The 23,319-nt window shown below is 35.7% G+C and overlaps 1 protein-coding gene across 50 annotated transcripts in view; it reads left to right on the forward strand.

The window, feature by feature from the left end:
• The window catches only part of CLASP2 (cytoplasmic linker associated protein 2), a 148,387-nt gene that overhangs the window by 118,181 nt on the left and 6,887 nt on the right, over window positions 1-23,319 (forward strand). For 18 of the 50 annotated variants that reach the window (XM_076330917.1, XM_076330948.1, XM_076330947.1 and 15 more), the window contains 11 exons: window positions 30-53; window positions 512-756; window positions 1,422-1,485; window positions 6,637-6,800; window positions 7,986-8,064; window positions 8,222-8,272; window positions 13,492-13,635; window positions 17,644-17,787; window positions 18,231-18,337; window positions 19,167-19,320; window positions 20,010-20,238. In XM_076330917.1, coding sequence (XP_076187032.1) covers window positions 30-53; window positions 512-756; window positions 1,422-1,485; window positions 6,637-6,800; window positions 7,986-8,064; window positions 8,222-8,272; window positions 13,492-13,635; window positions 17,644-17,787; window positions 18,231-18,337; window positions 19,167-19,320; window positions 20,010-20,238 — 1,405 coding nt within the window. The remainder of the gene's footprint in view (window positions 1-29; window positions 54-511; window positions 757-1,421; window positions 1,486-6,636; window positions 6,801-7,985; window positions 8,065-8,221; window positions 8,273-13,491; window positions 13,636-17,643; window positions 17,788-18,230; window positions 18,338-19,166; window positions 19,321-20,009; window positions 20,239-23,319) is intronic. The other 32 variants (XM_076330931.1, XM_076330963.1, XM_076330964.1 and 29 more) reach the window with 3 other exon arrangements.

Below are 23,319 nucleotides of genomic sequence, written 5' to 3' on the forward strand. Positions count from 1 at the left end.
CTTTCTTTTCAATAATTTACTGCTAACAGCTCTTAGGAGACATACGGACTAAGGTATAGAAACTATTTTCCTTCTTCAGTAGTTTAATATTTTGCTAACATGCTTGATACAAAGTAAGTTAAAATGACAGAATATGTGGGTTTAGACCTGATTCTTATATTCTGTAACATGTATAAAGTTATTAAGTGAAATAACTAACTTTCAATACAGTCTTTATGTCACCCTATAATGCAATTTTATGGATTTTACAAGTAAACTTTAAGTTGAATGTTTCATCAAACGTATGTCTTCTCTGCATTTGCTTTGCTTTTATATTTGGAATACAACACAAGCCGTACTTTAAAATATTTTTATTAACTCGGTTTGACCTATTGAACAGTTGGAGCCATTTGTCACTGCAGGGAGTAGAGGTCACACCAATTATTTGAACTGTTGGTCTTTCTACTGATTATGGATATGTATACTATCTCTTTGAAAATCAGTACTAATGTGGAGTGTTTCTGTACAATAGAAGAAGCCTGTGCGAAGAAGATACGAGTCCTATGGGATGTACTCAGATGATGATGCCAACAGTGATGCATCAAGTGCCTGTTCAGAAAGGTCCTATAGCTCTAGGAATGGAAGTATACCAACGTATATGAGACAGACAGAAGATGTGGCTGAAGTCCTAAATCGCTGTGCCAGCTCCAACTGGTCAGAGAGAAAAGAAGGCCTTCTAGGCCTGCAAAACTTATTAAAGAACCAGAGAACTTTAAGGTAAGAAGACATGTTAACAGAAAAACATTTTATTTCAGAGTTGAAGTAAGGCAAGGGAAGTAGGAAAGGAGGCCAATGTTCTAAAGTATATGGAAAGCTGGGGAGAGGGAAAGCAGGATGTGTGTCCGTGAGAGTAACGTGGGGGAAGGACTTGAGGAAGCTATTGTCACTTCTGGCCACTGCTGTACAGGATCTGTTTAAAAAGTTCATTTTAAGAAATTGAATTTAACATCAGGAGAATTCTTGCAATACAAAAGATTCCTAAAGTGCTTGCATCTCATATTGATGGAAGGCCTTTATTTTTATTTATTTATCGTATAATTTTATTATCATCATCATCATTATTATTATTAATTGGGTATTTATTCAGAAGAAAGTGTTTATTACTAGCTACTAAGAATACCTGTTTCATTATCTGCTCTGTTAAAATAGCTGGGAATAGTTTAATATGTGAATTAGTTTAAAGAGACATTTCTAGGTTGAAAGTCTCATTTTAGACAAAATCCATTACATTTTTATCCATGTCTTAAACGAAATGCTTTTTCTACTTCATTTACTAGATTATTTGATTCAATCTTTACAGTTGATTTCACTGATTGCTATGCATTAGTGTTCCGGTAGTACTACCAGGGGAGTTGACTAATGTATTGTTGTCACTTTGACAGTCGTGTTGAGTTGAAAAGGTTGTGTGAAATCTTCACAAGAATGTTTGCTGATCCTCACAGTAAGGTATGTTTAGGTTTTTGTTACTTGCAGTAAATGTTTGAAAACATATATTAATAGAAAGCCAGTTGCTGTAAAATATGTCAGTGGTATTTGCACATGTAAAAATTTCACAAACTGTATTCTATAAGCAGTTAATGGTGTCAGATTTCAATCCATTTAATCTGCAGTTTTGAACAACGCAATTTTCCACCTTTTTCGCAGGATAATTGAAATAAAGTAAAGGTTAGTTTCATCTAAAATGCACTGAAGTAGTTCAACAGTTTGTGCTCAAAATTTGTAAGTATTTTTAAGAAGTCATGTTGTTTACAGAGGCCACTTCAACATGAGTAAAGATTTTTCTCTCAATTAGAAACAAAAGGTTCTGGTGCAGTAATTTAAATCATGAAGAAAGTGGTCCAAGTCATACATGATGAGTCTGATGAACTATACCAAATGTGTACTTACTTATTTTCCAGGGTATTTTGTATTATCTTATGATGTCTTCCTCGAATTTCATAGGTAGGGCTGGCAGTTGAGACTGTTGAATAATTTTTACATCATTGTTAGTATTGAATAAGTAAGGTGGAGACTATACTTCAGTTTAAAAGAAAATGCGATGTTTTATTCACTTTTACCTAGGTAAAGACCCAATATGGATGATATAATGAGAATAATCCTTCTGTTTTCTAAGACCATTAAAATCTTTTTAACTGAGTTACTTTGCTTGATAGTAGTTTTATAATTTTTGTGGGAGGTGGGTTACTAGCACAGCTTCATATATGGAGTAATTTCCCGTAGCAGAAGGACTACAGGTAAATAAGGAGCTGAATAAAGTTACAATGGTATCATGTAAAAAACATGTAACTTCATGTTTTGTTTGAATTATAGGCTTGTTTGGAAGAAACCTTATCTCTTCTATTGAGTATAACATGTCCCACTTTGTGTCCACATTTCAGAATTGATAAAATGATAACCCAGAAAAATTCAGAGCAAATTAATTATTTCAGAAGTATTGGCTTTTCCCAGCAGAATTCTGAAAAACTACTTTGGTTATGCAATACAGTTAACATTTTTAAGTCTTCCTTATTGCTGCAATGGAAAATTAAATTCAGAGTGATGACAAGTCTTGACAGGGTTACCTTAGTGTTCATCTGTCCTCCCTATTTTTCCTGCTGGAAAAGTGCCTTATCTGCTCTCTGTGACACCAGGTATTTTCAAAGAAACTTGCATTTCACACAGCAACTTTAATATTAAAGTTGCTCACATACTGTAGAAATCCAGAAGAAAAGACTAAAGCCAAGCAGTTAAAGACAAACTGAAGAAAACATTCCATAAAAAGAACAGTTAAGTCAGCAGAGAGGAAAGAAAATTAAATGTTGAAATATTACTGGTTTTTAAATGAAGTAATGACAAAATTGTGAATAGCAGCTTCGTTTAATTTTACTTGTTTGTGTGTTAATTAATATTGCAGCTATGCATATATCAGAACTACCTTGGAGATGTTTTTGTAGTGGGGGAGCCAGGGAAGGATAATGAAAAAGTTCCAAAATGTAGTTGTATGTGTCAGAAGAGCATTTTATCTTTTCATTAAGCTTTTACGGTTACATTGAATTATTCTAGTTGATTGTTTTGTTTTGTTTACTGGGCATTCTGACATAAAAGAATATTGCTTTGATTTCGAAAATTTGGCCTGTGTTATAGCACATGCAGTACACCTGTTCCCAGTCACTGAAACCTTGCTTGCTTTTTGGTGTTGCAAAACTATTAATAGTTATCAATATATTATCAGGAGGATCCTTTAAGTACTAAGAGTTCATGAGCTGTGAATTTTTTATCCCACACATACGGCTACACAAATGTCATCTTAGACTCTTTTCAAGTGTCTGTAGGAAGTTTTCTGTCATCACTCCTTTTTTTTTTTTCTTAAAGGTTTACTTTAACATGATAGCTGGATGTAGGGAATTGCTTAGAAAAAGAGTAATAATATCATTTGGAGGAGAAAATAGGAGAATGATTTGAAGGACATGCCAAGTGCTTACTTCTAAAATACATTGGGTATCCCAATAAAATTACTAAATTTATCATGAAAGTTTTGAAATACCTTTTTTGTTTTATTTTGTTTTATATTCCATACAGGAACTTTGTATTGATGGCCACTAATTTGTGTGTTTTTATCTTTTTCCCTTTTTTGTTGTTTTTGTTTTGTTTTGTTTTTGTTTCGTTTTGCATGCTGTCCCCTGTGTTGGAACTCTCTTTAGAGAGTAAGTCGGTTCAATATTTGTTGGAAGCCTAACCTTACTTGCATGAATGTGCAATTAACCCTTTTTCTCTATTTTTCTTCCCCAAAGAGTTCATGCAGTGTCAAGCCTTTGCAATCATAAAATGCTATATACAATTATGTAAACTGTGTGGTAAAGTTTCGAGATGTGCTTTATCTACTAATTAACTGACATTGTTTGGTTATGCATTCCTGCTTTATATTGTGGTGGTTGGCACATCTGAAATAATTCACTTTAAAGGTAGATCACTTACAGTTATTTTCATATCTGTTTATTTTTTCCACTATCAAATTATTAAAAACTTCAACTTTAGATGCTTGATTTCAGAATTTTAATTTACATCATAAAAATGGAAACTGCAAAAATCACAGTACCCGCATACATTGTTCAACATATAGGTGGTTGAGTTCCATTTTCCATTCCAAATTCATCCTTTACCTTAAATGCTCTTACAGCCTTCTTAAATTCTTCGTGCTTTGGCCTAAGACGAAATGGTATGATTTGTATTTTTTTTTTTTTTAATACAACAAAATGACTCAACTTGTTTGAGTTTTCTCCAGACATTCACTGTGGTAAACCTAATATCAAACAAAGCTTGAAAACAAAATTGAGTCCTCAGTTACGTGTATTTTTAACAGCTGAGGCATTGGCACAGGATCTTTAGAGTACTTCTGCCATAGCGATTCATAATTCACTTCATAATGATTTCAGTTTAAACAACTTTACATGTTTAAAGTGTTATAAGAAGTCCACATTACTCCATCAACTAAAAGGTTGTAACCAGTTTGTTCAGCTTGCACATTTTAATGAAAAAGATGTGTGTGTCAGTGTCTGCAAACTTGAAGAAAGAGGTACAGTTTTTTAAATTCTGCTGAGCTGTATAGTTTAATTTGAAGGGTTTAAAATACAATTATAAGACCCCCAGTGTAATCTTTATAGCACCAGAATTTTTTTTGTTGTTTGCCTACATCCAGTGTATTTTCCCCTTATATTAGGGCTGTGAAATCCAAAGACTGTCATATTACAATACAGAAAGTACTTTTTGGTTTGTTTTTGCCTAGGTCTTATAATCGTGCCCACTACTTGTGCATCCCTGAAGTGGTATATTGTTTCAGTTCAGCTGAATACAGAAGACCTTATTTCCAATCCCAAGCATAAAAATTTCTTCCCACTACTGGGAGGGTAATTTTTAAACCTCAGACTTGAATACAAATCTAGACAGATAGCAGAGGAGTTAGCAATTTTTTTTTTTTTAACAATTTTCAATGTAGTTTGCCCCAAAAGGGAAGTTGATTAAAGTAGCTCATCCTGATGGGCTTTATGTTGAGTAGGACTTGTATTGTTTTGTTTCTAAGACAGCTTTTCAGTATTTAAGATGTCTGTTAAAAGATTCTCCCTGGTCTTTATTAGATCCTGAAAGAATCTGAATTTATTTTTTTATTTCTAATGTAAATTTTGAGGCACTTCTTTTAAAGATACCTGTATGGACTTTTTCACTTTATGGTGTGAATTTGCTTACCCTGGTTTGATGAAGAACATGAAAAGAGATCTAAGTTCCTCAGCGATGAAGGCATGCAGCAGCATGTGCCAACTCCTCCATACTTTATCACTGCTGTGGAAGAAAGCCCACTTCTGTGGACTGGTTTCTGCAGCCATGTGAGGTATGATCACAGTTTGGGATCATCCGCTCTCACAGACAAGCAGCAGTATTTGGCCTTATGACAAGCCATGTCAGCTGCAGGAGGATGTGGGGTTCCAGCCCTTCCTCTGCAGCAGCTATTTCCAACCTTGTATCCATGTCATAAATACTCAGGAGGCAATATCTCTCCAGCCCTCTCTGCATCATAGCAATACTTCTGCTTCTGTACCCACCTATGTGCTGGAGCTGGAGCGCGTATCAGTTGTGAAGGTAGCATTTTCAGCCCAAACACCCTTTTTTCTTATCAGAGAAATGGGAAACCCATGGGCCACACTGGTATAGAGCATATACATCCTGATTTCACCGCAGGTCTTGCAAAAAACCATAAAATTAGTGAGATACTAAAAAGGCTGTTTAAACAAAGTTACTTAGTTGTCATGCCCTGCTTTACCCCTTCCCTCCAAAAAGCCCTTCTTCCTGGTCTGAGTGCTGAGGTTACTATAAATCCAACAATATATGTCGTTTTTTTACTGAATGCAGTCTTTCCAACATTATTTGTATTTATTGTATTCAACATTATTTGTTGAAAAGAATACAATGGATAACATGTTTTTGGAAAGACAAAGTACTTCTGTGTTTTAAACACCTGCCAATCTGAAATGTATTGTGGGGGTTTTTTCCCTACTCTGGTGAATAATTTTGTGTTTGGATACCTGCAATAGCAGGGGAATCTTGTTCTGTTCCACAAATATTTTATGTAAAGGAATGGGCCAGCTTTCATGATTTTGCAGTATTTAGTAATGCAGATACTTACAACGAATATTTTGCTAAAGAACTGTAGCAGCTTTTTTGGTTTTAGAGAGAAAGTGTTTTTGTAGTCTTTGAGGAATATGTCAAATCAACTTAATGATAAAGCTTGAAAGAGTAAAAAATTAAGTTTTACTAAAAAAATTGAGGTTGCGCCAGCCATCACAGTAAGCATTTCTTTTCTTGACGAAACTGCATGGAATACCTAATTGTCAAACTTCTACAGAAGTCGGCTAACATTTCCAATGTACTCTTGTATCAAAATCCAATGAAAAAGCAAGACAGATTTCTTTTTTCTTTTTTTTCTTTTCTGCTTGGCTGCAAAACACTGCCTTTCTCTGCCTCTGATTCCCTTACTGCTTTCTTCTTTGTTTGTAAGTTCAGCATACGTCAGTGTCGTTTCCTCTTTTGCCCCATCCTACCCTCTTTCCATCTTCTTCTGCCTTTTAGGTGTTCAGTATGTTTTTGGAGACACTGGTGGACTTCATCCAGGTCCATAAAGAAGATCTGCAGGACTGGCTGTTTGTACTGCTGACACAGCTGTTGAAAAAAATGGGTGCTGATTTGCTTGGGTCTGTACAAGCAAAAGTTCAGAAGGCACTTGATGTCACAAGGTAATGAGTTCTTAAAAAAATAATAATTAAAAAAACCTACTAAAAAAAAAAAATCCAAACCCTCATGCTACTTCCAAGTTACTGGTTTTTTTTTGGTGTGCTATGAGATTCTTGGAAAAATGCAGAGCTAATAACAGATTGTGAAACTTCAGTAAACCTCACTGCTTAAGCATTTTGGTTTCCTAAATGACTCTTAGTTGAAAGGGTTTGAGTCCTTAATGCTGAACAATTAATATGATGCTACTTATCTGACTCCAAAATGTACATCTGAGCCATGTATGTTTGTTGTCTTGCCTTGCGTTCAGTGATGCAGTACTTGTGTTTGAACTTCTTTATTTTGATATAAAAATATTGTTGCAATATTAATCTCTCAGTGTTAGCAGGCTTTTAAGGAGTTATGGCAACAATGGATTTGCTTTCTCTTTCCTCCACTCTCCCCAAACTTAACTAATAGCCTGCTTCCAAAATGATCTTATGTGATTTTGGGGGCCATCAGAGCTGGCCATGCCTGGCCAGTTTTATTTCTAAATAAAAGCTAGATTTTTAAGTAGAGTTGGAGGGGCCCTGGGACCTACTTCTCATCTTCCATTCTCTGAAGTACAGGACAGTCTAAGCGGTCTAGGCCTCTGCTGAACCTATTCACGTGGCAGATCTGCTGTGAAATCTGGGGAAGGGTGTGATGCGTGTTGCGGGGAGAGAGGGAATATGATCTGCTACACCTCCTTTTTTGCTGCTGCAGCAGAGCCCTTGAGGGTCATACCCGCAGTGTGGCATGTGGGAGGGTGGAGGCAGCCAGAGTGGAACAGGATGGTTCAGAGAAGCGTGCAGGAGGGGTGTGGTGTATACCTTTAGGAGTACTACTGCATAATAATCTGGGGATTGCATAGATTTAGAATCAGAACACTACCGTATGATTACTATATCATTCCTTATTACTTGCATTATCTATTCTAGCTATAATTGCTTCAAAGCAGGAATTTCTTAAATTTTGTCCTTTACATGCTAGGTGGATGTTTCTGAAGGTCAGATACAGTATCAACAAAACTGGTAGAAATTTTTTTTCTTTCAGAAGCAATAAAGCTTTTCTTTACTGAAAAGAGTGTGAGGGCTTATTTAGTGCCTCTCAACAGGTATTAAAAGAAAATTTCATGTAACTTAACACGATTTTATTTGTTTGTTTTACAGGGAATCTTTTCCAAATGACCTCCAGTTCAGTATTTTAATGAGATTTACTGTTGACCAGACCCAAACACCTAGCCTGAAGGTAAGAATTTTCAGGCTTGCATTGCAAACAAAAATCTTCATTGGTAGACATTTGCTTATCTTAATATCTGAATTTGGATTGTTATTTTTGTTTTGGTTAAAAAAAAAAAAAAAAAAAAGGTTTTCAATTAGTGGATTTTGTTTTTGTAAACTTTCAGACAGTCAAGCCAGCACTACAGGACCAGCTTCGCTCTTTTTGGAGCTCAAAGGTTTTTGTCTGAATTATTGTCTTTATTCTTAACCCTATGTCAAACTCTTACAGTGTTTCCAATAATTTTTATTTGAATGCATTCGTATGCTGCTACTAACCTTTGCGAGAAACTTTAAGCATGCAGATGTTCAATTTTAAACATTACACTAGTATGAAAATGTTTGCTGCAAGAGAGATCTAATAAAACCACAGTACAGTAAAAATGAGCAACAAAAATGTGGCCGCCTAACATCAAGCTGGTTATGCAAACTCACTCTATCAAGTCTTCTCTAATTTTATGTTTGTGATTTCCCAATCGTGTTTTCCTAGTTCATATATATTTTTGTCCTGTGTTCAGCCTGATAGGTATTGAATTAATATAAATTAATATGAATTTGAGTTCCTATATTAAAAATCAGCTCCCTTTGTGGTACACTTTTCTGAAAGCAGTGTGTAGCTTTATAATTACACACATTTTTACATAAAATCTGTAGTCCATAGACCTGCCAGTATAACTGAAAAGTAAAAATGTATTCTGTAGTACATTTACAGTTCCAAAGAGAGTTGATTTTAGGATAAATGCATCAAATCCTAAGAAGATTTACAAGAGATGTAAATGGGGAAATAACAAGCATATGATAACTGGCATTTTCTGCTCTATCCTGCACGAAATATTTTTACATAGTTTGATACTGCACAAGAATGACTTTTCCCAAGTTATGTTGAACCTAAAGTCACATGAATATGCCTTTTTTGTCTACAATACAGTAAAACTTACATTTTTAAGCTTTTGAGGACAGTTGATACGTTGACCACTGTTGCTTCGTAGAGCTGTGTTAAAAAGGGACTGCTGTCATTTATTGAAGACAGCAAATGAGGTAGTAAAAATCAGTTTGTTGTTTAAATAAATCCTTGGAACAAATTTGGCTTGGTTTTGTTTTACTTGGTTTTCCTCCCCAGGAAGGTGAATTTGATGGTTGAGATGTTCTTTTCTTTCCATGCAGTAGTATAGCTGGTAAACACATATCTATCATGTTTCGAAGTTGAGAGTGTAGATTTGGAACAAGACATGGACTCCTACTAGGCTGAGTTGGGGCTAAGTTCAAGAATATTCACTATGCCACCTAGAAGGAATTAAGAAATCTGAAACACTTAATGGGAAAACATTCTGAAAATAATTTCCAGTATTTGAGAGAGACTTCTGAAATCATGATGTTAGTAAAAACTACCTCCATAGAAGAACACCTGTTAGCTTGAAATAAAATCAAGAGTATTTCAAATTAATTTTTGGGACAGTAAAGTATGTAACTGTTTAAGAGAAGGTAAGCTTTTTTCCAGAAGAAAGTGGTATCTAGCCCCTACTTCTATTTTTATGAGGTAACTACAACTTCAGGATCCAGACAGTAAAGTTATTGAACATAAATTGCAGAAGTATCTGTTTAATATCCACATTCTTGAATATTTTGTCTAAATCCTGTCCTCAGTGCACCCAGATGTCTAACAGATTAAGTGATAATCCTAGGGCACTACTCCATTTCTTGAAGTCTTCAGCTTTTGTCCTTAACTCTGATAAATTATTATTTTGTTGCAGAGTGTGCCTTTGGGCTAGATACACTGAGAAACATCATTCACTGTGAGGGGAAAAATCAGAGAAAGGATTTTCAGCATCCTTAAAGATGGTCAGATATGAGAAGGGATGATAGATCAGAAATTTGCTCCGTGGAAGGATTCCCTTCTACAAATGACTTTTCCCTCTGGTTTTCATGTGGTAGTAGTAAATAATCATAGTCCTTTAGAGTAAACTGTCATTGTTGTTCGTACACTTACAAACACAGCTAAGTCTTAGACAATAAAAGTCAAGCTTTTAGAGTGGCCACAGAGGTGGATTTGGATAGCTAGCCAGTAAGAGAACCAAGCATCGAGAAGATGTAATTCTACCGACCTAATCCATGGAGGATGCAGCACAGTGTATTGTGCTGTATCTATCTTAATTTCTTTTGCTATAATTTTACATGTAGGTGTGGTGAACTGCTGAAGCACAGCTTAGAGGTGCCAGATGTATGTGTCGATTTTGGTCAAATGTATGGATGGGCATAGGAGTCAAATTTTCTAGACGGGATATAATCTATTAAGCTTATTTTCGCAGGTGCAGAACATAAGCTTTGCAAAGGATAGGTGTTGTCCTGAAATACACTTCAAATCATCACTTTCACGTTTCTTAGGTTGAATGTCAAATGGCTCACACTCAGTAAGGAATTGATTTAAGCATTGTGACCAAAGCTCATTACAAGTTTCTGAGCCCTTCTTTCCTTTGAAAATACTGATTTCTTGACAAAGGTTTTTGCCACAGTTGATCAGAAGATTATTTTTTTTTCTTTCCCCTAAGTCCATATTAAAATTTCTGGATTTAAAAAACCCAACCAACCAATAACACAGGTTCACAGAGATAAGAGCGCCCTTCAGAGTTCATCTTTAGTGTATGTTTTAGTCATTTGATTAAATAATGGCAGAGGCAGTTGCTTGTAAGTATCCAGTAACTTGTGGACAGACACCTGGCATGTGGCAATCTGAAAGTCAGTTTGTGTGATTGCTTGTATTCAGTTTGAGTAAGGCAGAGTAGAGTCTCTCACATCCCAGGAAAGCACTGTAAGAGATGGACTTTTTTCTAGTTTAAGTAAAGCAGCTTCTCTACATTCCTCTCTCCTTTTTTCTTTTTTCCTGTTACGTGAAATGTTTCTTTTGTCTTACTCTGATGCAGCAAATGAAAATCTGTAAATCTCAACTTTTTCACAGGACAGAAAAACAATTTGCCTTCTGGCACTGACTATGTAGCACCCTTACAGTATTTCCTGAATCTCTGGAGGTAGTTGCACATATTTTTGTGCCAGAATTTGTCATTTCATTATCTGTGAAAGATGTTTATGAAGCACTTTAGTTCTATTTATGTCTAATCTTTTTTGTGAGTAATAGTGCTAATTGTGGCTTGATCTATATTTCAGCTCACTACAGCAGCGCTATTCATAAACAAAATGTCTGTGTTACATGCTCGACAGGAAAAATGTCTCCATGTTTATAGTCCAGCAAAAGTACAATAAATGCAACCTAGAAGAGTACAAAGAGAGACAGTATTAAACAACTTCATAGACAGTGGTTTCAGATTAACAGCAAATATTCATTGTAAGAACTACTGGGGCTGCTTTTATTGCATTTCATTTCATTTTTCATTAAAAATTGTTAATCTCCTCTCTCAGATTAAATGGATTGTTGAAGAGGACTATGTTAGACCTTTTATTTCTAAATCTCAACTCTGTACATACTTGCTGGAAATAGTGACAAAAATACATTATAAGTAGATTTGCTGCTATTACAGAGTTTACTTCAGGGTGGGTTTTTTTATCCGTAACAATACTGTCTCATTATATTTGCGCATAGAAGGGTACCCCTTCCAGAATTTCTTCTCTCAAAAGCAGTTTGTGAAAAACACTCTCTTTCAAAACAGCTGTCAAATTTAGCTTTGGATATCTGTCTCACTGTGAAAAGCTTTATTAGTGCGAACTCTGTCCATTCATCTTCTGTTCAGTGCTCTTCTGTCTCCTGAGAGCCTCCATCTTTCCAGAAGTCTGTGCAATTTATTCTGTGGGAGTAATTTAAACACTAAATAATACTGCTCTCTCAGATACAGTACTCCAGAATTTTTTCATTGGGAGAAATGCCTCTGGATGTTCTAAGTGTTACAGTTCTTAACAGTAATTTTTTTTTTAAGGTGTGATATTATATATATTTAAATCATATACAGTGAAACATAGTGCTGTCATAATGGTTTCACTTGGTAATCTAGAAATTTTAACTTTATTACTTTGTATTTGAAAAACCATGTAGCCTTAAGGTTTTTGCTGTGGAGATGTTTGTGGGGTGTTTTTTCCTTGGAAAGAATCTAGCAAATAGTGTGGTTTTTACTGCATTTGTTGATATTGATCTGCATGAGATGAAAGCCTCCAGCTGTTGCTTGTTGCATAACTTTGGAGAAGTCGAGCTTTAACAGCTGCTGTGAAAATGAAGTATTCATTATTAATCCACATGTACCAGCTATGACTAATGTGTGTGTCACTTAGTGTATCTTGAGTTTTTAATAGCTTGCAAGTTTTGATGACCAAGGGAAATTTCTAAATAGCTTTGCTCGGAACAGTTGTACTACAAGCCATGAACAATTAGAAATACACCCAGAACTTTTTTTCTTTCTGGTTATGATGGACATAGGTGTCTCCCTCCTGGTAGGTATTTCTGGTTCACTGTAATTGTTAATGGAAATAAAAGCAGCTAAGTCAAATAGGTGGCCTAAATAAATGTTTACCGCTTTTGTTGACAGGTTGCATGACAAACCTCTGGAGCAGCAGGAGTTGAGGAGATAAATATTTAAGGGAGATACAGGCATAATAGCCCTTTGCCCAAAGCTGTGCAGTGGTGCAATTTTGGAGAAACTAGAGGGAGGCTGCAGTCTGGGATGTATAAAACAGTAATTCTGCATAAGGAGTAGAGGGAGTTAGTGGAGTAGGAGAGTGATGCTCACATAAATGAGGGAGTAAAGCAGCTTTTTCCATCTTCCTAGTAAATCCATGTCTCTATCTTCTAAATATCTTCAAAGGAAAAGTGTGCATGTGACCCCTTCTAAGTCTTTTGTAGAAATTCTATTCCGTACATTTTTAATATTTAATGGGAAGATTCATGAGGCTTATCCCCAAAGATAGTGACTGCTGAAATCTGGTGTTTTATAAAAGAATGCTGAGTGTTAACTACATGGTAGGAACTAATAGGAACTGATTATTGGTTCATCAGATGATGTTCATTTTTCATTTTAGTACTTGAAAAAAGTTCTTAATAATTCTGAATAATTCTTTAAAATCCTGAATATTCTTAAATAACCTGAGTACTTTGGTTTTCTTTTTGTTAAATACAAGCTTCTGCATATGCAATGATTTGTGTATCTTTTAGTTGCTACCAGTGAAATCTAAGGTTTCTATTAATATTTGAATTTCTGTGGAATAACTCCCTTCTTGAAATGTTATATCCATTTGTAAATTGATTCATTGTATAGAGCTTTATATCAATGCTGAAAAGATATTTAGTTTAATTGGGGGGGGGGGGAATCCTCTTTATTTTAGGGAATGAACACTCTGTGAGCACACTTGTTCTTGCGGTGCCTCATTTTTACTGTCCACTTGACTCTATTTCTCTTTGCAGGTCAAAGTTGCAATCCTTAAATACATAGAGACTCTTGCGCAACAGATGGATCCAGGAGATTTTGTAAATTCAAGTGAAACTAGGTTAGCAGTGTCTCGAATCATCACCTGGACCACAGAACCTAAAAGCTCAGATGTTAGGAAGGTATGTTTTATAATGTGTGCTTAGAATTGCAGTACATTCCAAGTGTCTTGGCAAATTAGAGAAGCTAGTATTTCCTGCCTAAACAACAAAAAAAAAATGTTTCTTTAAAAACAAACTTATTCTTTCATAGAGAAAAGATACTTTTATATCCTTCTCAGCAAACATGCCTAATTTTTCTGTATAAAGTATCAGAATTGACAAAGCAAAACTTTGCCAAAAATTAAATGTTTTAAGAATATTTAAGTAAAAATTTAAAATTAACACATCTTGAAACCTCCATTAGAGTTGTATTTTTATGTATGTTAATATGTTGAGATTATCTTTCATAATACAAGGAATAAATTTGTTTCAAGCACTACCTGGTATTCAAACCTCTTCAGTGGGCATTTTCTATACAGTTTTAATATTACTTCAGAGACCACCCTCTGTGATGCTTATAGCACATTCGTAACAGGGATGGTAAGTTTGGTAGCAAACTCTGTTCAATCTCTGTTGTATTTTCTCGAATCCTTTCTGTTTAACAAAAGATAGGTAAATAACCGTTGACCCTTTGACAAAATAAAGTTTGTGCTTTAATAAGGTAGTATCAAAGGTTTGTTCTTGTAATGCTGCAGTTTCAGTGCAAAACTCTCTTTTCCACATAACTGTTGTGAAGTGAAAATTACTGTTTGTGAGCTATGTAGATATACCAGGGATATGGAGTAACCATGAGAACTTTTGAAAGGGTTTCTAAATAGTCTTTCCAATTTTAGAAAGCAAAAATCTTTTAACTTGGTTTGCAGTTTGATGGAATAGAGGTGTTTTTGTTGTTGTTCTGATTGTCACCAGCCATTCTGTCTTAGCTGCCATTATCAGCATGCTAATGCTTTTTGAATGCTAAACAAACATATTTACTTTATGGCTCATAAGTGCAAGCGTCTTTGACATGGAGAACTAACTCTTCTGTTCCTTTTTCTTTGTTTATTTCTGCAGTTTGAAGAGTTGGAACAATTTATTTGTTTAGATTTCCTTTGCTGGTTTCAATTAAGTTTGAGTTTTGGCAATGTCATCATTTCTGGAAACAGTACCAAAACTTCCTTTCTTTAGGAGGGATGTTTTGTGGGAGAGAATTGAGACAAAATAGTGGGAGCTGTCTCACAAGTGTGTAATATGAAGAGAACAAAAATAAAAACTTCCACGACTTCTTGGTATCTGGAATGTTTGTAATAGGTAATAAAAAACCATAGGAGAGTTTATAGTGGAGATAATGTTTCTGTCTTGCACTTCTTATATAACTTCATGAGTATGAGAAAGCAGTAATAGATTATATCCTATGGACTTTTCTTGCCTAGTACCGTGTTCTAGTGACACATATAAGACCATAAAACAGGAGAATTGAAGCAGCACTATCTTCTAAATCAGCAAAGTTTTAGTACCAAGACACGTGGCAAGCTGTCTTATCTGATGGTTCATATCTCTAATAAAGCATTTTTATGTCAATAAGTAACTGAATCATGGAAAGAATTGCCAGTGAGTTTGATCACCTGGAACACCTTAATTATATGAAGTTTTCTCATTTTACTTTTTCTTTCCATAACACAGCTGTTAGAGGCAGCTAACTGCCAAAAGCCTTTAATAACTCTTGAAAATAAAATTTCACCAATAAGTAGTCAAAAGAGTTATTCCAGTGGTATAAAATGTTTTGTTCTCTTAGCAGGCTTCACAGCCTGCTATCACAGGCTTTTTAATTTTATTTATTTTAATAAGCTTATAGCGTTTAGTATGATTTCTTTAAACTAAAAGTTTTTGCCAAGTCTATTTCTGTGTAATTGATGGGTTTGGGGTTTTTTTAGTAAAAACATTTCCAGTAGTAAGCATTATGAAAAATCCTTTTTTCTTTTATTAGTCTGAAGTTGGGCACTCTTAGTGCAGTTCAATGACATGGGACTTCTTTCTGGAAGGTAAAATCCTATGTTTCAGAACTTAGATTAATTCTAAGATTAGAATTCTTCTGAAAAGAATTAGAATCTTCTTAGGGTTCTTCTAAGAGCAAAACAAAACCAAAAAACTTATTTCTCATCCTTATTGCAGACTTCTAAAGATGTTATCTGTATGACTGGACTTAAATCTCCAGAGAGAGCGCTTACACTGAGAAGAAAAACCTTCAAATACTCTAAAATGCCTTTTTTTTTTTTTTTTTTTCTTCTCAAGGAAGAGAGAGAGAAAACAGATAATAGCATAGTTGAAAACCTTCTGTGAGTCTATCAATTTTGATACTTCAGGTTGAGCTTCGTTCTGGGCAGACTTGATGGTATCGGTTCCTTTCCTGATACGACCCTGGACTGTCTCTTGTGTTATTTTATTGGCAGCTTAAACAGACACAGTGTTATGGAGTGGAGACATGGATAACAGGACAGAAAAAGGAAAGTGGTAATTCCCAAGCCTTTGCTCAGTTGCAGGATATGTTTTAGTCTTGCTTTGTATTAATTTCTGTTAAAAGACTGACCATAAGAAATAACAAGGGAAAGAGAAACATTAAAGACATTTGTAGAGGGCATTCAGGGTGTTCACTTGAAGGGAAGGCTATCAGAGGGAGAAGGGAATAAAAGTTAAAGAAAACAGCCAGTCACGAGTGTGCAAAGATAATTTGTGGCAATCTAACAAGTTAGTATTTTTGTCATTAAACTTAATACTAAGATGTGTGCTGGTATGTGTGCTCATACCTTGGCTTTCTACTTTTAATTAAAAAATGCTACAGTTCATTGCTCTGGAAGCAAAAGGAGGGAAATAAATGTCTAAAGAATTTTCTAAACTACTTACTTGAAGTATATTGCTGCTTAAGCAAGCTGCCTATCATTCTGTCTAGCATGAGGCACTGGTTCTCTCCAGTGCATGGCAGACCTTGATGGTGAGCTGTATAAACTAGACATAGTTGGTTAATCTTAGAATCAGAGTTTCGTACCACAAAGAAACTATTAAACAATTCTGGAGAACTTAATCTTTAGCCCTTCATTGCGTGTTAGTTTAGTTGCTATGTTGACAGGTTTGTTGGCCTATCCAGTGAATATTCATCAAACTGTACAAACATTACTAAGTCATGCAGTCAACATTCCTTTACTAGAGGGAACCCAACCATTGTGTAACTTACTGTGTTGCTTTGTCAGTAAAGAGCTCTGATTTTTGATTCAGATTAAAAAAATATAGTAAAACATGCTGTAGGATGAGGATGACGTTAAAGATGAACTATTAAAATCGAGGGTGTGGGAGGTGATGTCCAGTAGACTGCGAACTCCAATACTTAACAGTTTTCATCCTCAGAATATGTAGCCAGCTAAATTATTGCTCATGATGTTTGCCTGTCTTTTAAAGAGATAAAGGAAGCGGGGCAGGAAGGAGGGAAGGTTAACTAACTAGTTTGGCTTTAGGATAAGTTATAAAGAGTATCAAGTGCTGTCATCACAACTCAAAATCAAGACTGCCTCATTGCAAATTAGGGTCTCTCTTTGGTTTTTTGTTTGTTTTGTTGTTTGGTTGGTTTTTTTTTAATTTATGAAGTGATAACTGTTCCTTTTCAAGCTAGTGTGTTGATTATCCATCATCTCTAATTACCATTTGCAGAACTCAGGAGAAGGAATTGCAGGCTTGTTCCTGCCTCGTGTGTTCTATTCCTCTCTTTAAATTTGTTCAACTTGCCAAACCTTTTAAAAGCCATTTTGTGAATTCCTTCAGTACTTTTTTTAGTAAGTAGGGATTCGGGGGTTGAGGAGCATGTTTCTGAAAGACTGCTTGTTAGAATGATTGTGCAAAGTGTAAGCTCATTGTTGTGTGCGCCTGGTTTTATCAATATCTGAACTTCCAGCTTACCAGCAAATATGAATTGCTTTTGTTCACATCTGTTAACATCTTTATTCAAGCTTGATCAAGACTTAAGCAACTTTTTGTGATTACCATTCATTATAGCATCTCTTGCTGATAAAATTACTTTAGAAACTCAATTTAATGTCTTCAATCTGTATCTTTTTCTTCTAGGCTGCACAGTCAGTGCTGATTTCCCTTTTTGAACTCAACACTCCAGAGTTTACAATGCTATTGGGTGCTTTACCAAAAACATTTCAGGATGGAGCCACAAAGCTTCTCCATAATCATCTCCGGAACACAGGCAACAGTGGTCAGGTATCTACACTTCTCTTACTTCTTCCTGAAGTTATTGGTGTTTTGAACATAAGTCCATTTCAGTAGAGTTATTTGTGAGAGCAAGAAGGTTGGTAGAGGAGGGGAGGCAACGCAAATCCTATGTAGAAGTCTGTCGTAGTAGCAGATATCACTCCTCATGGAATGCCTTTTCTTTTTCCTCCGGAGAATGATACTTTCTAAGTCTATGTTGCTTCCAAGTGACTTAAGTTTGAATGTGCTTTTTAAGAGTAGTTTATCTTTTCCTTTGCTCATTTCAAACTTACATGTGATTGAAGTTACTAGTAATTGGTTAGCCAATCCAAGAAATGAAATAGAAGCTCTTTAAATGTTTCTGGGCACTAGAAAATAAATAAATACCATAATAAGTTAAAAGGGAAGCTGAAGTCCTACTGGATTATCTCTTCTCACCTCTCCTCCTCCAGGGATCAATGGGAAGTCCTTTAACAAGACCTACTCCACGCTCCCCAGCAAGTTGGTCAAGTCCTCTCACTTCCCCAACCAATACATCGCAGAACACTTTGTCACCAAGGTAACGTAGGCTGGTGTTGCTACAGTTCTGCATCTAAGGCTTCATTACATGTTCTCCAAAATTGTAACCCCAACAGTGAAAGCGTGGAGCGAATTTTGCACAACGTAACAGATGCTGAAAAATAATCCCCCTCCCTCCACAGAATGACAGTACAGTGAACTGTTGAGCCTCCCAGAAGGGTGTGGCAAGTGCCAGGGCTGGCCTGAGGTGGGAGGGGCTGTGCACCTTGGAATGCAAATGGATTAGCAAGAGAAGGAACAGAAGTGTTCATCTCTAGCAAATGTTAGAATAGGTCAGCTACGTCATCAAACCAGACTTAATGTTGGGGAGACTAAAAAAGTAGTAGTTCATAAATGTTCTGGTCTTTAATTTTGTGGTACCAATATTGCCAGCAAAGTGGATTTTTGTAATTTTGCTTTTAGCAATCAACTTACTATGAAAACTGTTGAGTTTTATCAGTCCTCCTTACTTTGGAACTTTTTTCAGAAAGAGAGAGTGGTGTAAAAATCCAAGTTGTTTCATACTCATAAGAGTAAAACAGAGCAAAAGTAGTATGTTTCTTCCAGCAGATGCTGCTACATAATGTAGCCCTTCCCTTTGCTAGCTACTGCCAGTGCTTTCTCTGTCAGTGGCAATACCCTTACTAACAAGTACCATAATACAGTTTTGTTATGTGGAGAGCCAACTTTCTTCCTTAATGTGTTTTAAGAAAAATAGTAATGTTATTAATATTTCTTGAGTCTCTGTAGTCCCATGCTAATGTTATTTAAAAACATGGGGACACAAAATAAATCCATCTTAATTCCTATGTCCTTCTCCATGGCCACAGTGCATTTGACTATGACACTGAAAATATGAATTCTGAAGATATTTACAGCTCTCTTCGTGGAGTCACTGAAGCCATTCAGAATTTCAGTTTTCGTAGTCAGGAAGACATGAATGAGCCTGTAAAACGAGATTCCAAAAAAGATGATGGCGATTCGGTGAGTATCAGCAAACCAAGCCAATGACTGATTTATTACAGATGATAAAGCATCTTTTTCAGTAGGTTTCTATGTTACGACTTCTGAAATGGGATGTTTCTCCTAAATTACTTCAGAGCTTTAGAAAAATATGTTCCTAGTCTTGAACCACATTTTGGAAATATAAATGCTAATTCTAAGTAGCACTAGCTGTTTGTTTATTTAAAACATTAGCAATTTAAAAATAGATTATCTTGCAAAACAGCTGGAGTTCAGTTTTTGAGAGGTCTGCACCTTAATACATGTTTTTCCAAAGGTTTTATTTTATTCCTTACAAAACTTGTGGGTTTTTCATTGCTACATGCAGTGTTTTAAACTTCTGTCTCATGGAACTTTGGCTTTCAGATTTGTTGAGCTTACCAAATATGTATGCACTTAAACATGTTTTTAATTTCTTAGCATCAAACTTCTGAGATAAAATACTGATAGCTGTTTCCAGTTCATGAATTTTTTTTTGGACTATGTATACTTTCCTCCCTTTTTTTTTTTTTTTTGAAGGAAAGCAAAGTTTAGGGAACTGTTTCTAAGACTTCTTATTTGAAGGCTAGTTTGAACCTTTTGAAATTTGTGAACTTTTTGCTACATAGATGAATTAGTAATGTAGTTAATTGAAAAGTGCAAGTGCTCATATGATATTTCTTTTCCTGCAGATTTGCAGTGCTTCTGGAATAGTAGACCTACGAGCAGGAAGTGGTGTGAGTGATACAGGCCGAACAGCTCTTGATAACAAAACATCATTACTCAACACAATGCCTCCCCACTCCTCGCCACGTTCACGAGATTATAACCCATACAATTATTCTGATGGTATCAGTTCATTTAATAAATCTGCTTTGAAAGAAGCCATGTTTGATGATGATGCAGAGCAATTTCCTGATGGTAAGCTTCAGATTGCATTCTGTGCTAGAAGAAAAATGGTGAGATTTTCCATCTTTTAGTTCAGTTTCTGGATTTATTATTAGCAATGTACGTATCACCAGTGCTGCTTCTTTGAGAGGTTTTTACAAATACTGTATTTCGAATTAGTTTCTTTGTAAGTGATCCTTTTGAGTGACATTGTTGGATTATGTGGTATTTGTAGAGATTAAGGGTAAAAATGAGATAAATACTGAACGATATTGTATACTTCTGGTAGCACATCCTGTAGCAGTATTGTCAATATAAATTTACTTATCAGATTGCTTTATGATAGAAATTTAAGGGGGGTGGGGGTGGGGGGGAGAATTACAGCAAGGAAGTAAAACTGGATCAAACCAGTTTGGGAATTAGGTAAAAGATTAAGTATTTTGTTAGTAAAATATTTGTATTTGAAACATGACATTGACATTTTCTATTGACTAAACATTCTTTAAAAAAAAAAAAAAAAACTAAAACAAATCAAAAAAAACCCCAAAACCAGCTTTTACCAGGAAGGTGGTTCATCTAGCCCATGTAAATCCAGGAACTTGGGCTGGTTTTTTGTAGGCTTCTAGAGCTTCTTTTTAATATTTCTCAGTATATCTTTGGGTAATTTTTTATATCTAAATGTTGGGAAGGTTCCAAAGTATCGATACTGTCGTTATTTTACAAAGTAGTAGGTGGTTTTCATAATCTGCTATTCATTATAACTGATATTTCATATTCAGTTATAGATTAAAATCAGTTTTTAAGTAAACAGATTTCTTAATAGTGAGGGACAAATGAATTTTCCCCCTTCTGACTGTTCTGCTTCTGCCATCCAGCAAAGATGTGCTATAAAAACTCTTGAAAAACAAAGCTATTTTCTGACATGGTGTTTTATTCAGCTATTCTGTAAGTTGGCTTTAACTTTACATTAAATTAAAAACAAATCCAAGTAAGGTGCATTTCTCTGTTTTCTCTTCTCTTTAGTGAAGAGGCATATCGCCAATTATTATCTTCTGAAAAAAATAGAGGGGAAAGCAAATTTTTACAAATCATGTCATGTAAATATCAATAATTAAATACCTTTGTCATCCACATACAGAGCCAGTTTACGATCGAGATTCTGTATTACAGGGATCCTGTTGTTACATGGGATAAGCCTCTTTATACCTTCTGACAATATATTTCTGGATATTGCATTAAACCAAATGCAGTGTGTGCTGCACCAGCATGTTCTGGTTTTGTAAAAACTCAGGACTGGCTGGAGTGAAGCATCCCCATCCAGTATTGGTTTGTCCTGGCTGGAGGAGTAGTGCAATGCGTTATTTAGGTCTGCTCTTTAATGGATCTTAACAAAGTACTTGCATTTGTTCCTGTGTTCACCCTTAGTTTTTAGTTACACGATGTGCGTTCTGTCATTTGTATGTTACTTTTAGAATTTCATCTAAGATAACTTTGAAAAAGTCTGCATGAAAAAAGATACACTCAGCAAAATACTTTGTGCCTACAATTACTCAGTTAGGAGTTGCATGCTTTTCCCATAAACCTGAATTGCTCATTGGACGTTAGATTTTAATTTTCAGAACCTCCACGGAATTGCTGCCTGTTAATGACACAAAGTCCTGGTTTTACTGCACTCCCAGCTATCCTCTCATGTTACTGGGAGAAAGATGCAGAAATACAGGGCTAGATGGGAAAACCTTAGCTGCTCATATAGTCCTGTTAACAGCACTGAGGCATGAACATGTATTCTGCAGACAGTTTGTCTAACAGTTGAAAATTTCCAGTGGAGGAGATGCCACAGTGTGCCCCACATGGCCATTTGAGTGTTTTGCCTCTTACAGTAAAAAGGTTTTCAGAGTAACAGCCTAAATCTTCCAACCACTAGCACTTTTTTTTTTTCCCCCCAAGGGAGATGCTGTTTATCCGGAGCATAGGGTAACCTGGCTTTCTAAGTCACTTCCAGACTCCTTAAAAGCAGTCCACAGTCTCTGACTGAAAAACAGTGTTCCTCTTCAAAGAAGCTTATTTATTTCAGCTTACCTTCCATGGACTGTGTTTTCCAAACATCTTCCTTTTTACCTGCCACTTTGTATATGGGCTTAAGATTTCTGCTTGTGTGTTTTGCCTTAAACTTACCATCTTTTTTCTTTCAGACCATTCCTCTGATTTATCATGATAATTTTCAATTTTTATCCTGTTCTCCAGAATGTTTGCAACTGCTCTTAAATTGATGTTGTCTGCAGATTTTATAAGTGGTCTCCATATTCCTTCAATAGTGTTAACAAAAGCATCACACAGAACCAGGGTCTGCACAGACCTGAGCAGGGACATCACTCCTAGATTAATAGAAAGCCATTTATAGTCCAGTCACCCTGCAAGTGATTCATCAAGTTTTGCACCCACTTAGTTGGCTTTTTTGGCCGCTATGTTTGCATAGCTTCTGTATTAAGATGCTGTGGGTGACAGTAGGAAAACCTTTACTAAATTCAGGACATACCTACATTTTCCCTTTTAACCCCTACACTGTTTATCCTGTCAAAAGGATATTATTCGATTGGTTTGAGAAGAGCTGTTCTTCATCAAATATTTCTATCTCTAATGCCTATTTTAATTCATTCAAATGAAGGAGTTGCATCTGCTCCTCCTCATTTGTGTTTTGTTTTCTTTCTGAAAAAGAAATTTTGAGAGTAGACTTTGAATATGACTTCTTTTACACGTCTCCATTCTTATCTGGAGAATGGAAATGAGACACTGGGTGCGAAGTCATACAGAGGAATGGAAAATACAGGCTGTGAAGGCACATCCCTCTTGGTTGCCTTCATGTTTTTCAGGAATTCCAGCTATTTCCTCCACTAATGGAGCTTCTTTCCTTCCCTTATTCATGCATGGACATGGCTGCTACCTTCTCCTGTCTTTACCCCTTCCCTCCATACATACAAGTTGCCACTTCTTTCATTCTGATACTTCCACAGTGAAAATAACTTTATTCAAACAGATATGGATAGTTTTGCTAATTATGTGTCAATATGCATTCCCCAAAATAGGATTTCCTATAGCTGTAATCCTCACAGTTTG

The sequence above is a fragment of the Aptenodytes patagonicus genome, chromosome 2, assembly GCF_965638725.1.
Source record: "Aptenodytes patagonicus chromosome 2, bAptPat1.pri.cur, whole genome shotgun sequence".
Lineage (NCBI taxonomy): Eukaryota > Metazoa > Chordata > Aves > Sphenisciformes > Spheniscidae > Aptenodytes > Aptenodytes patagonicus.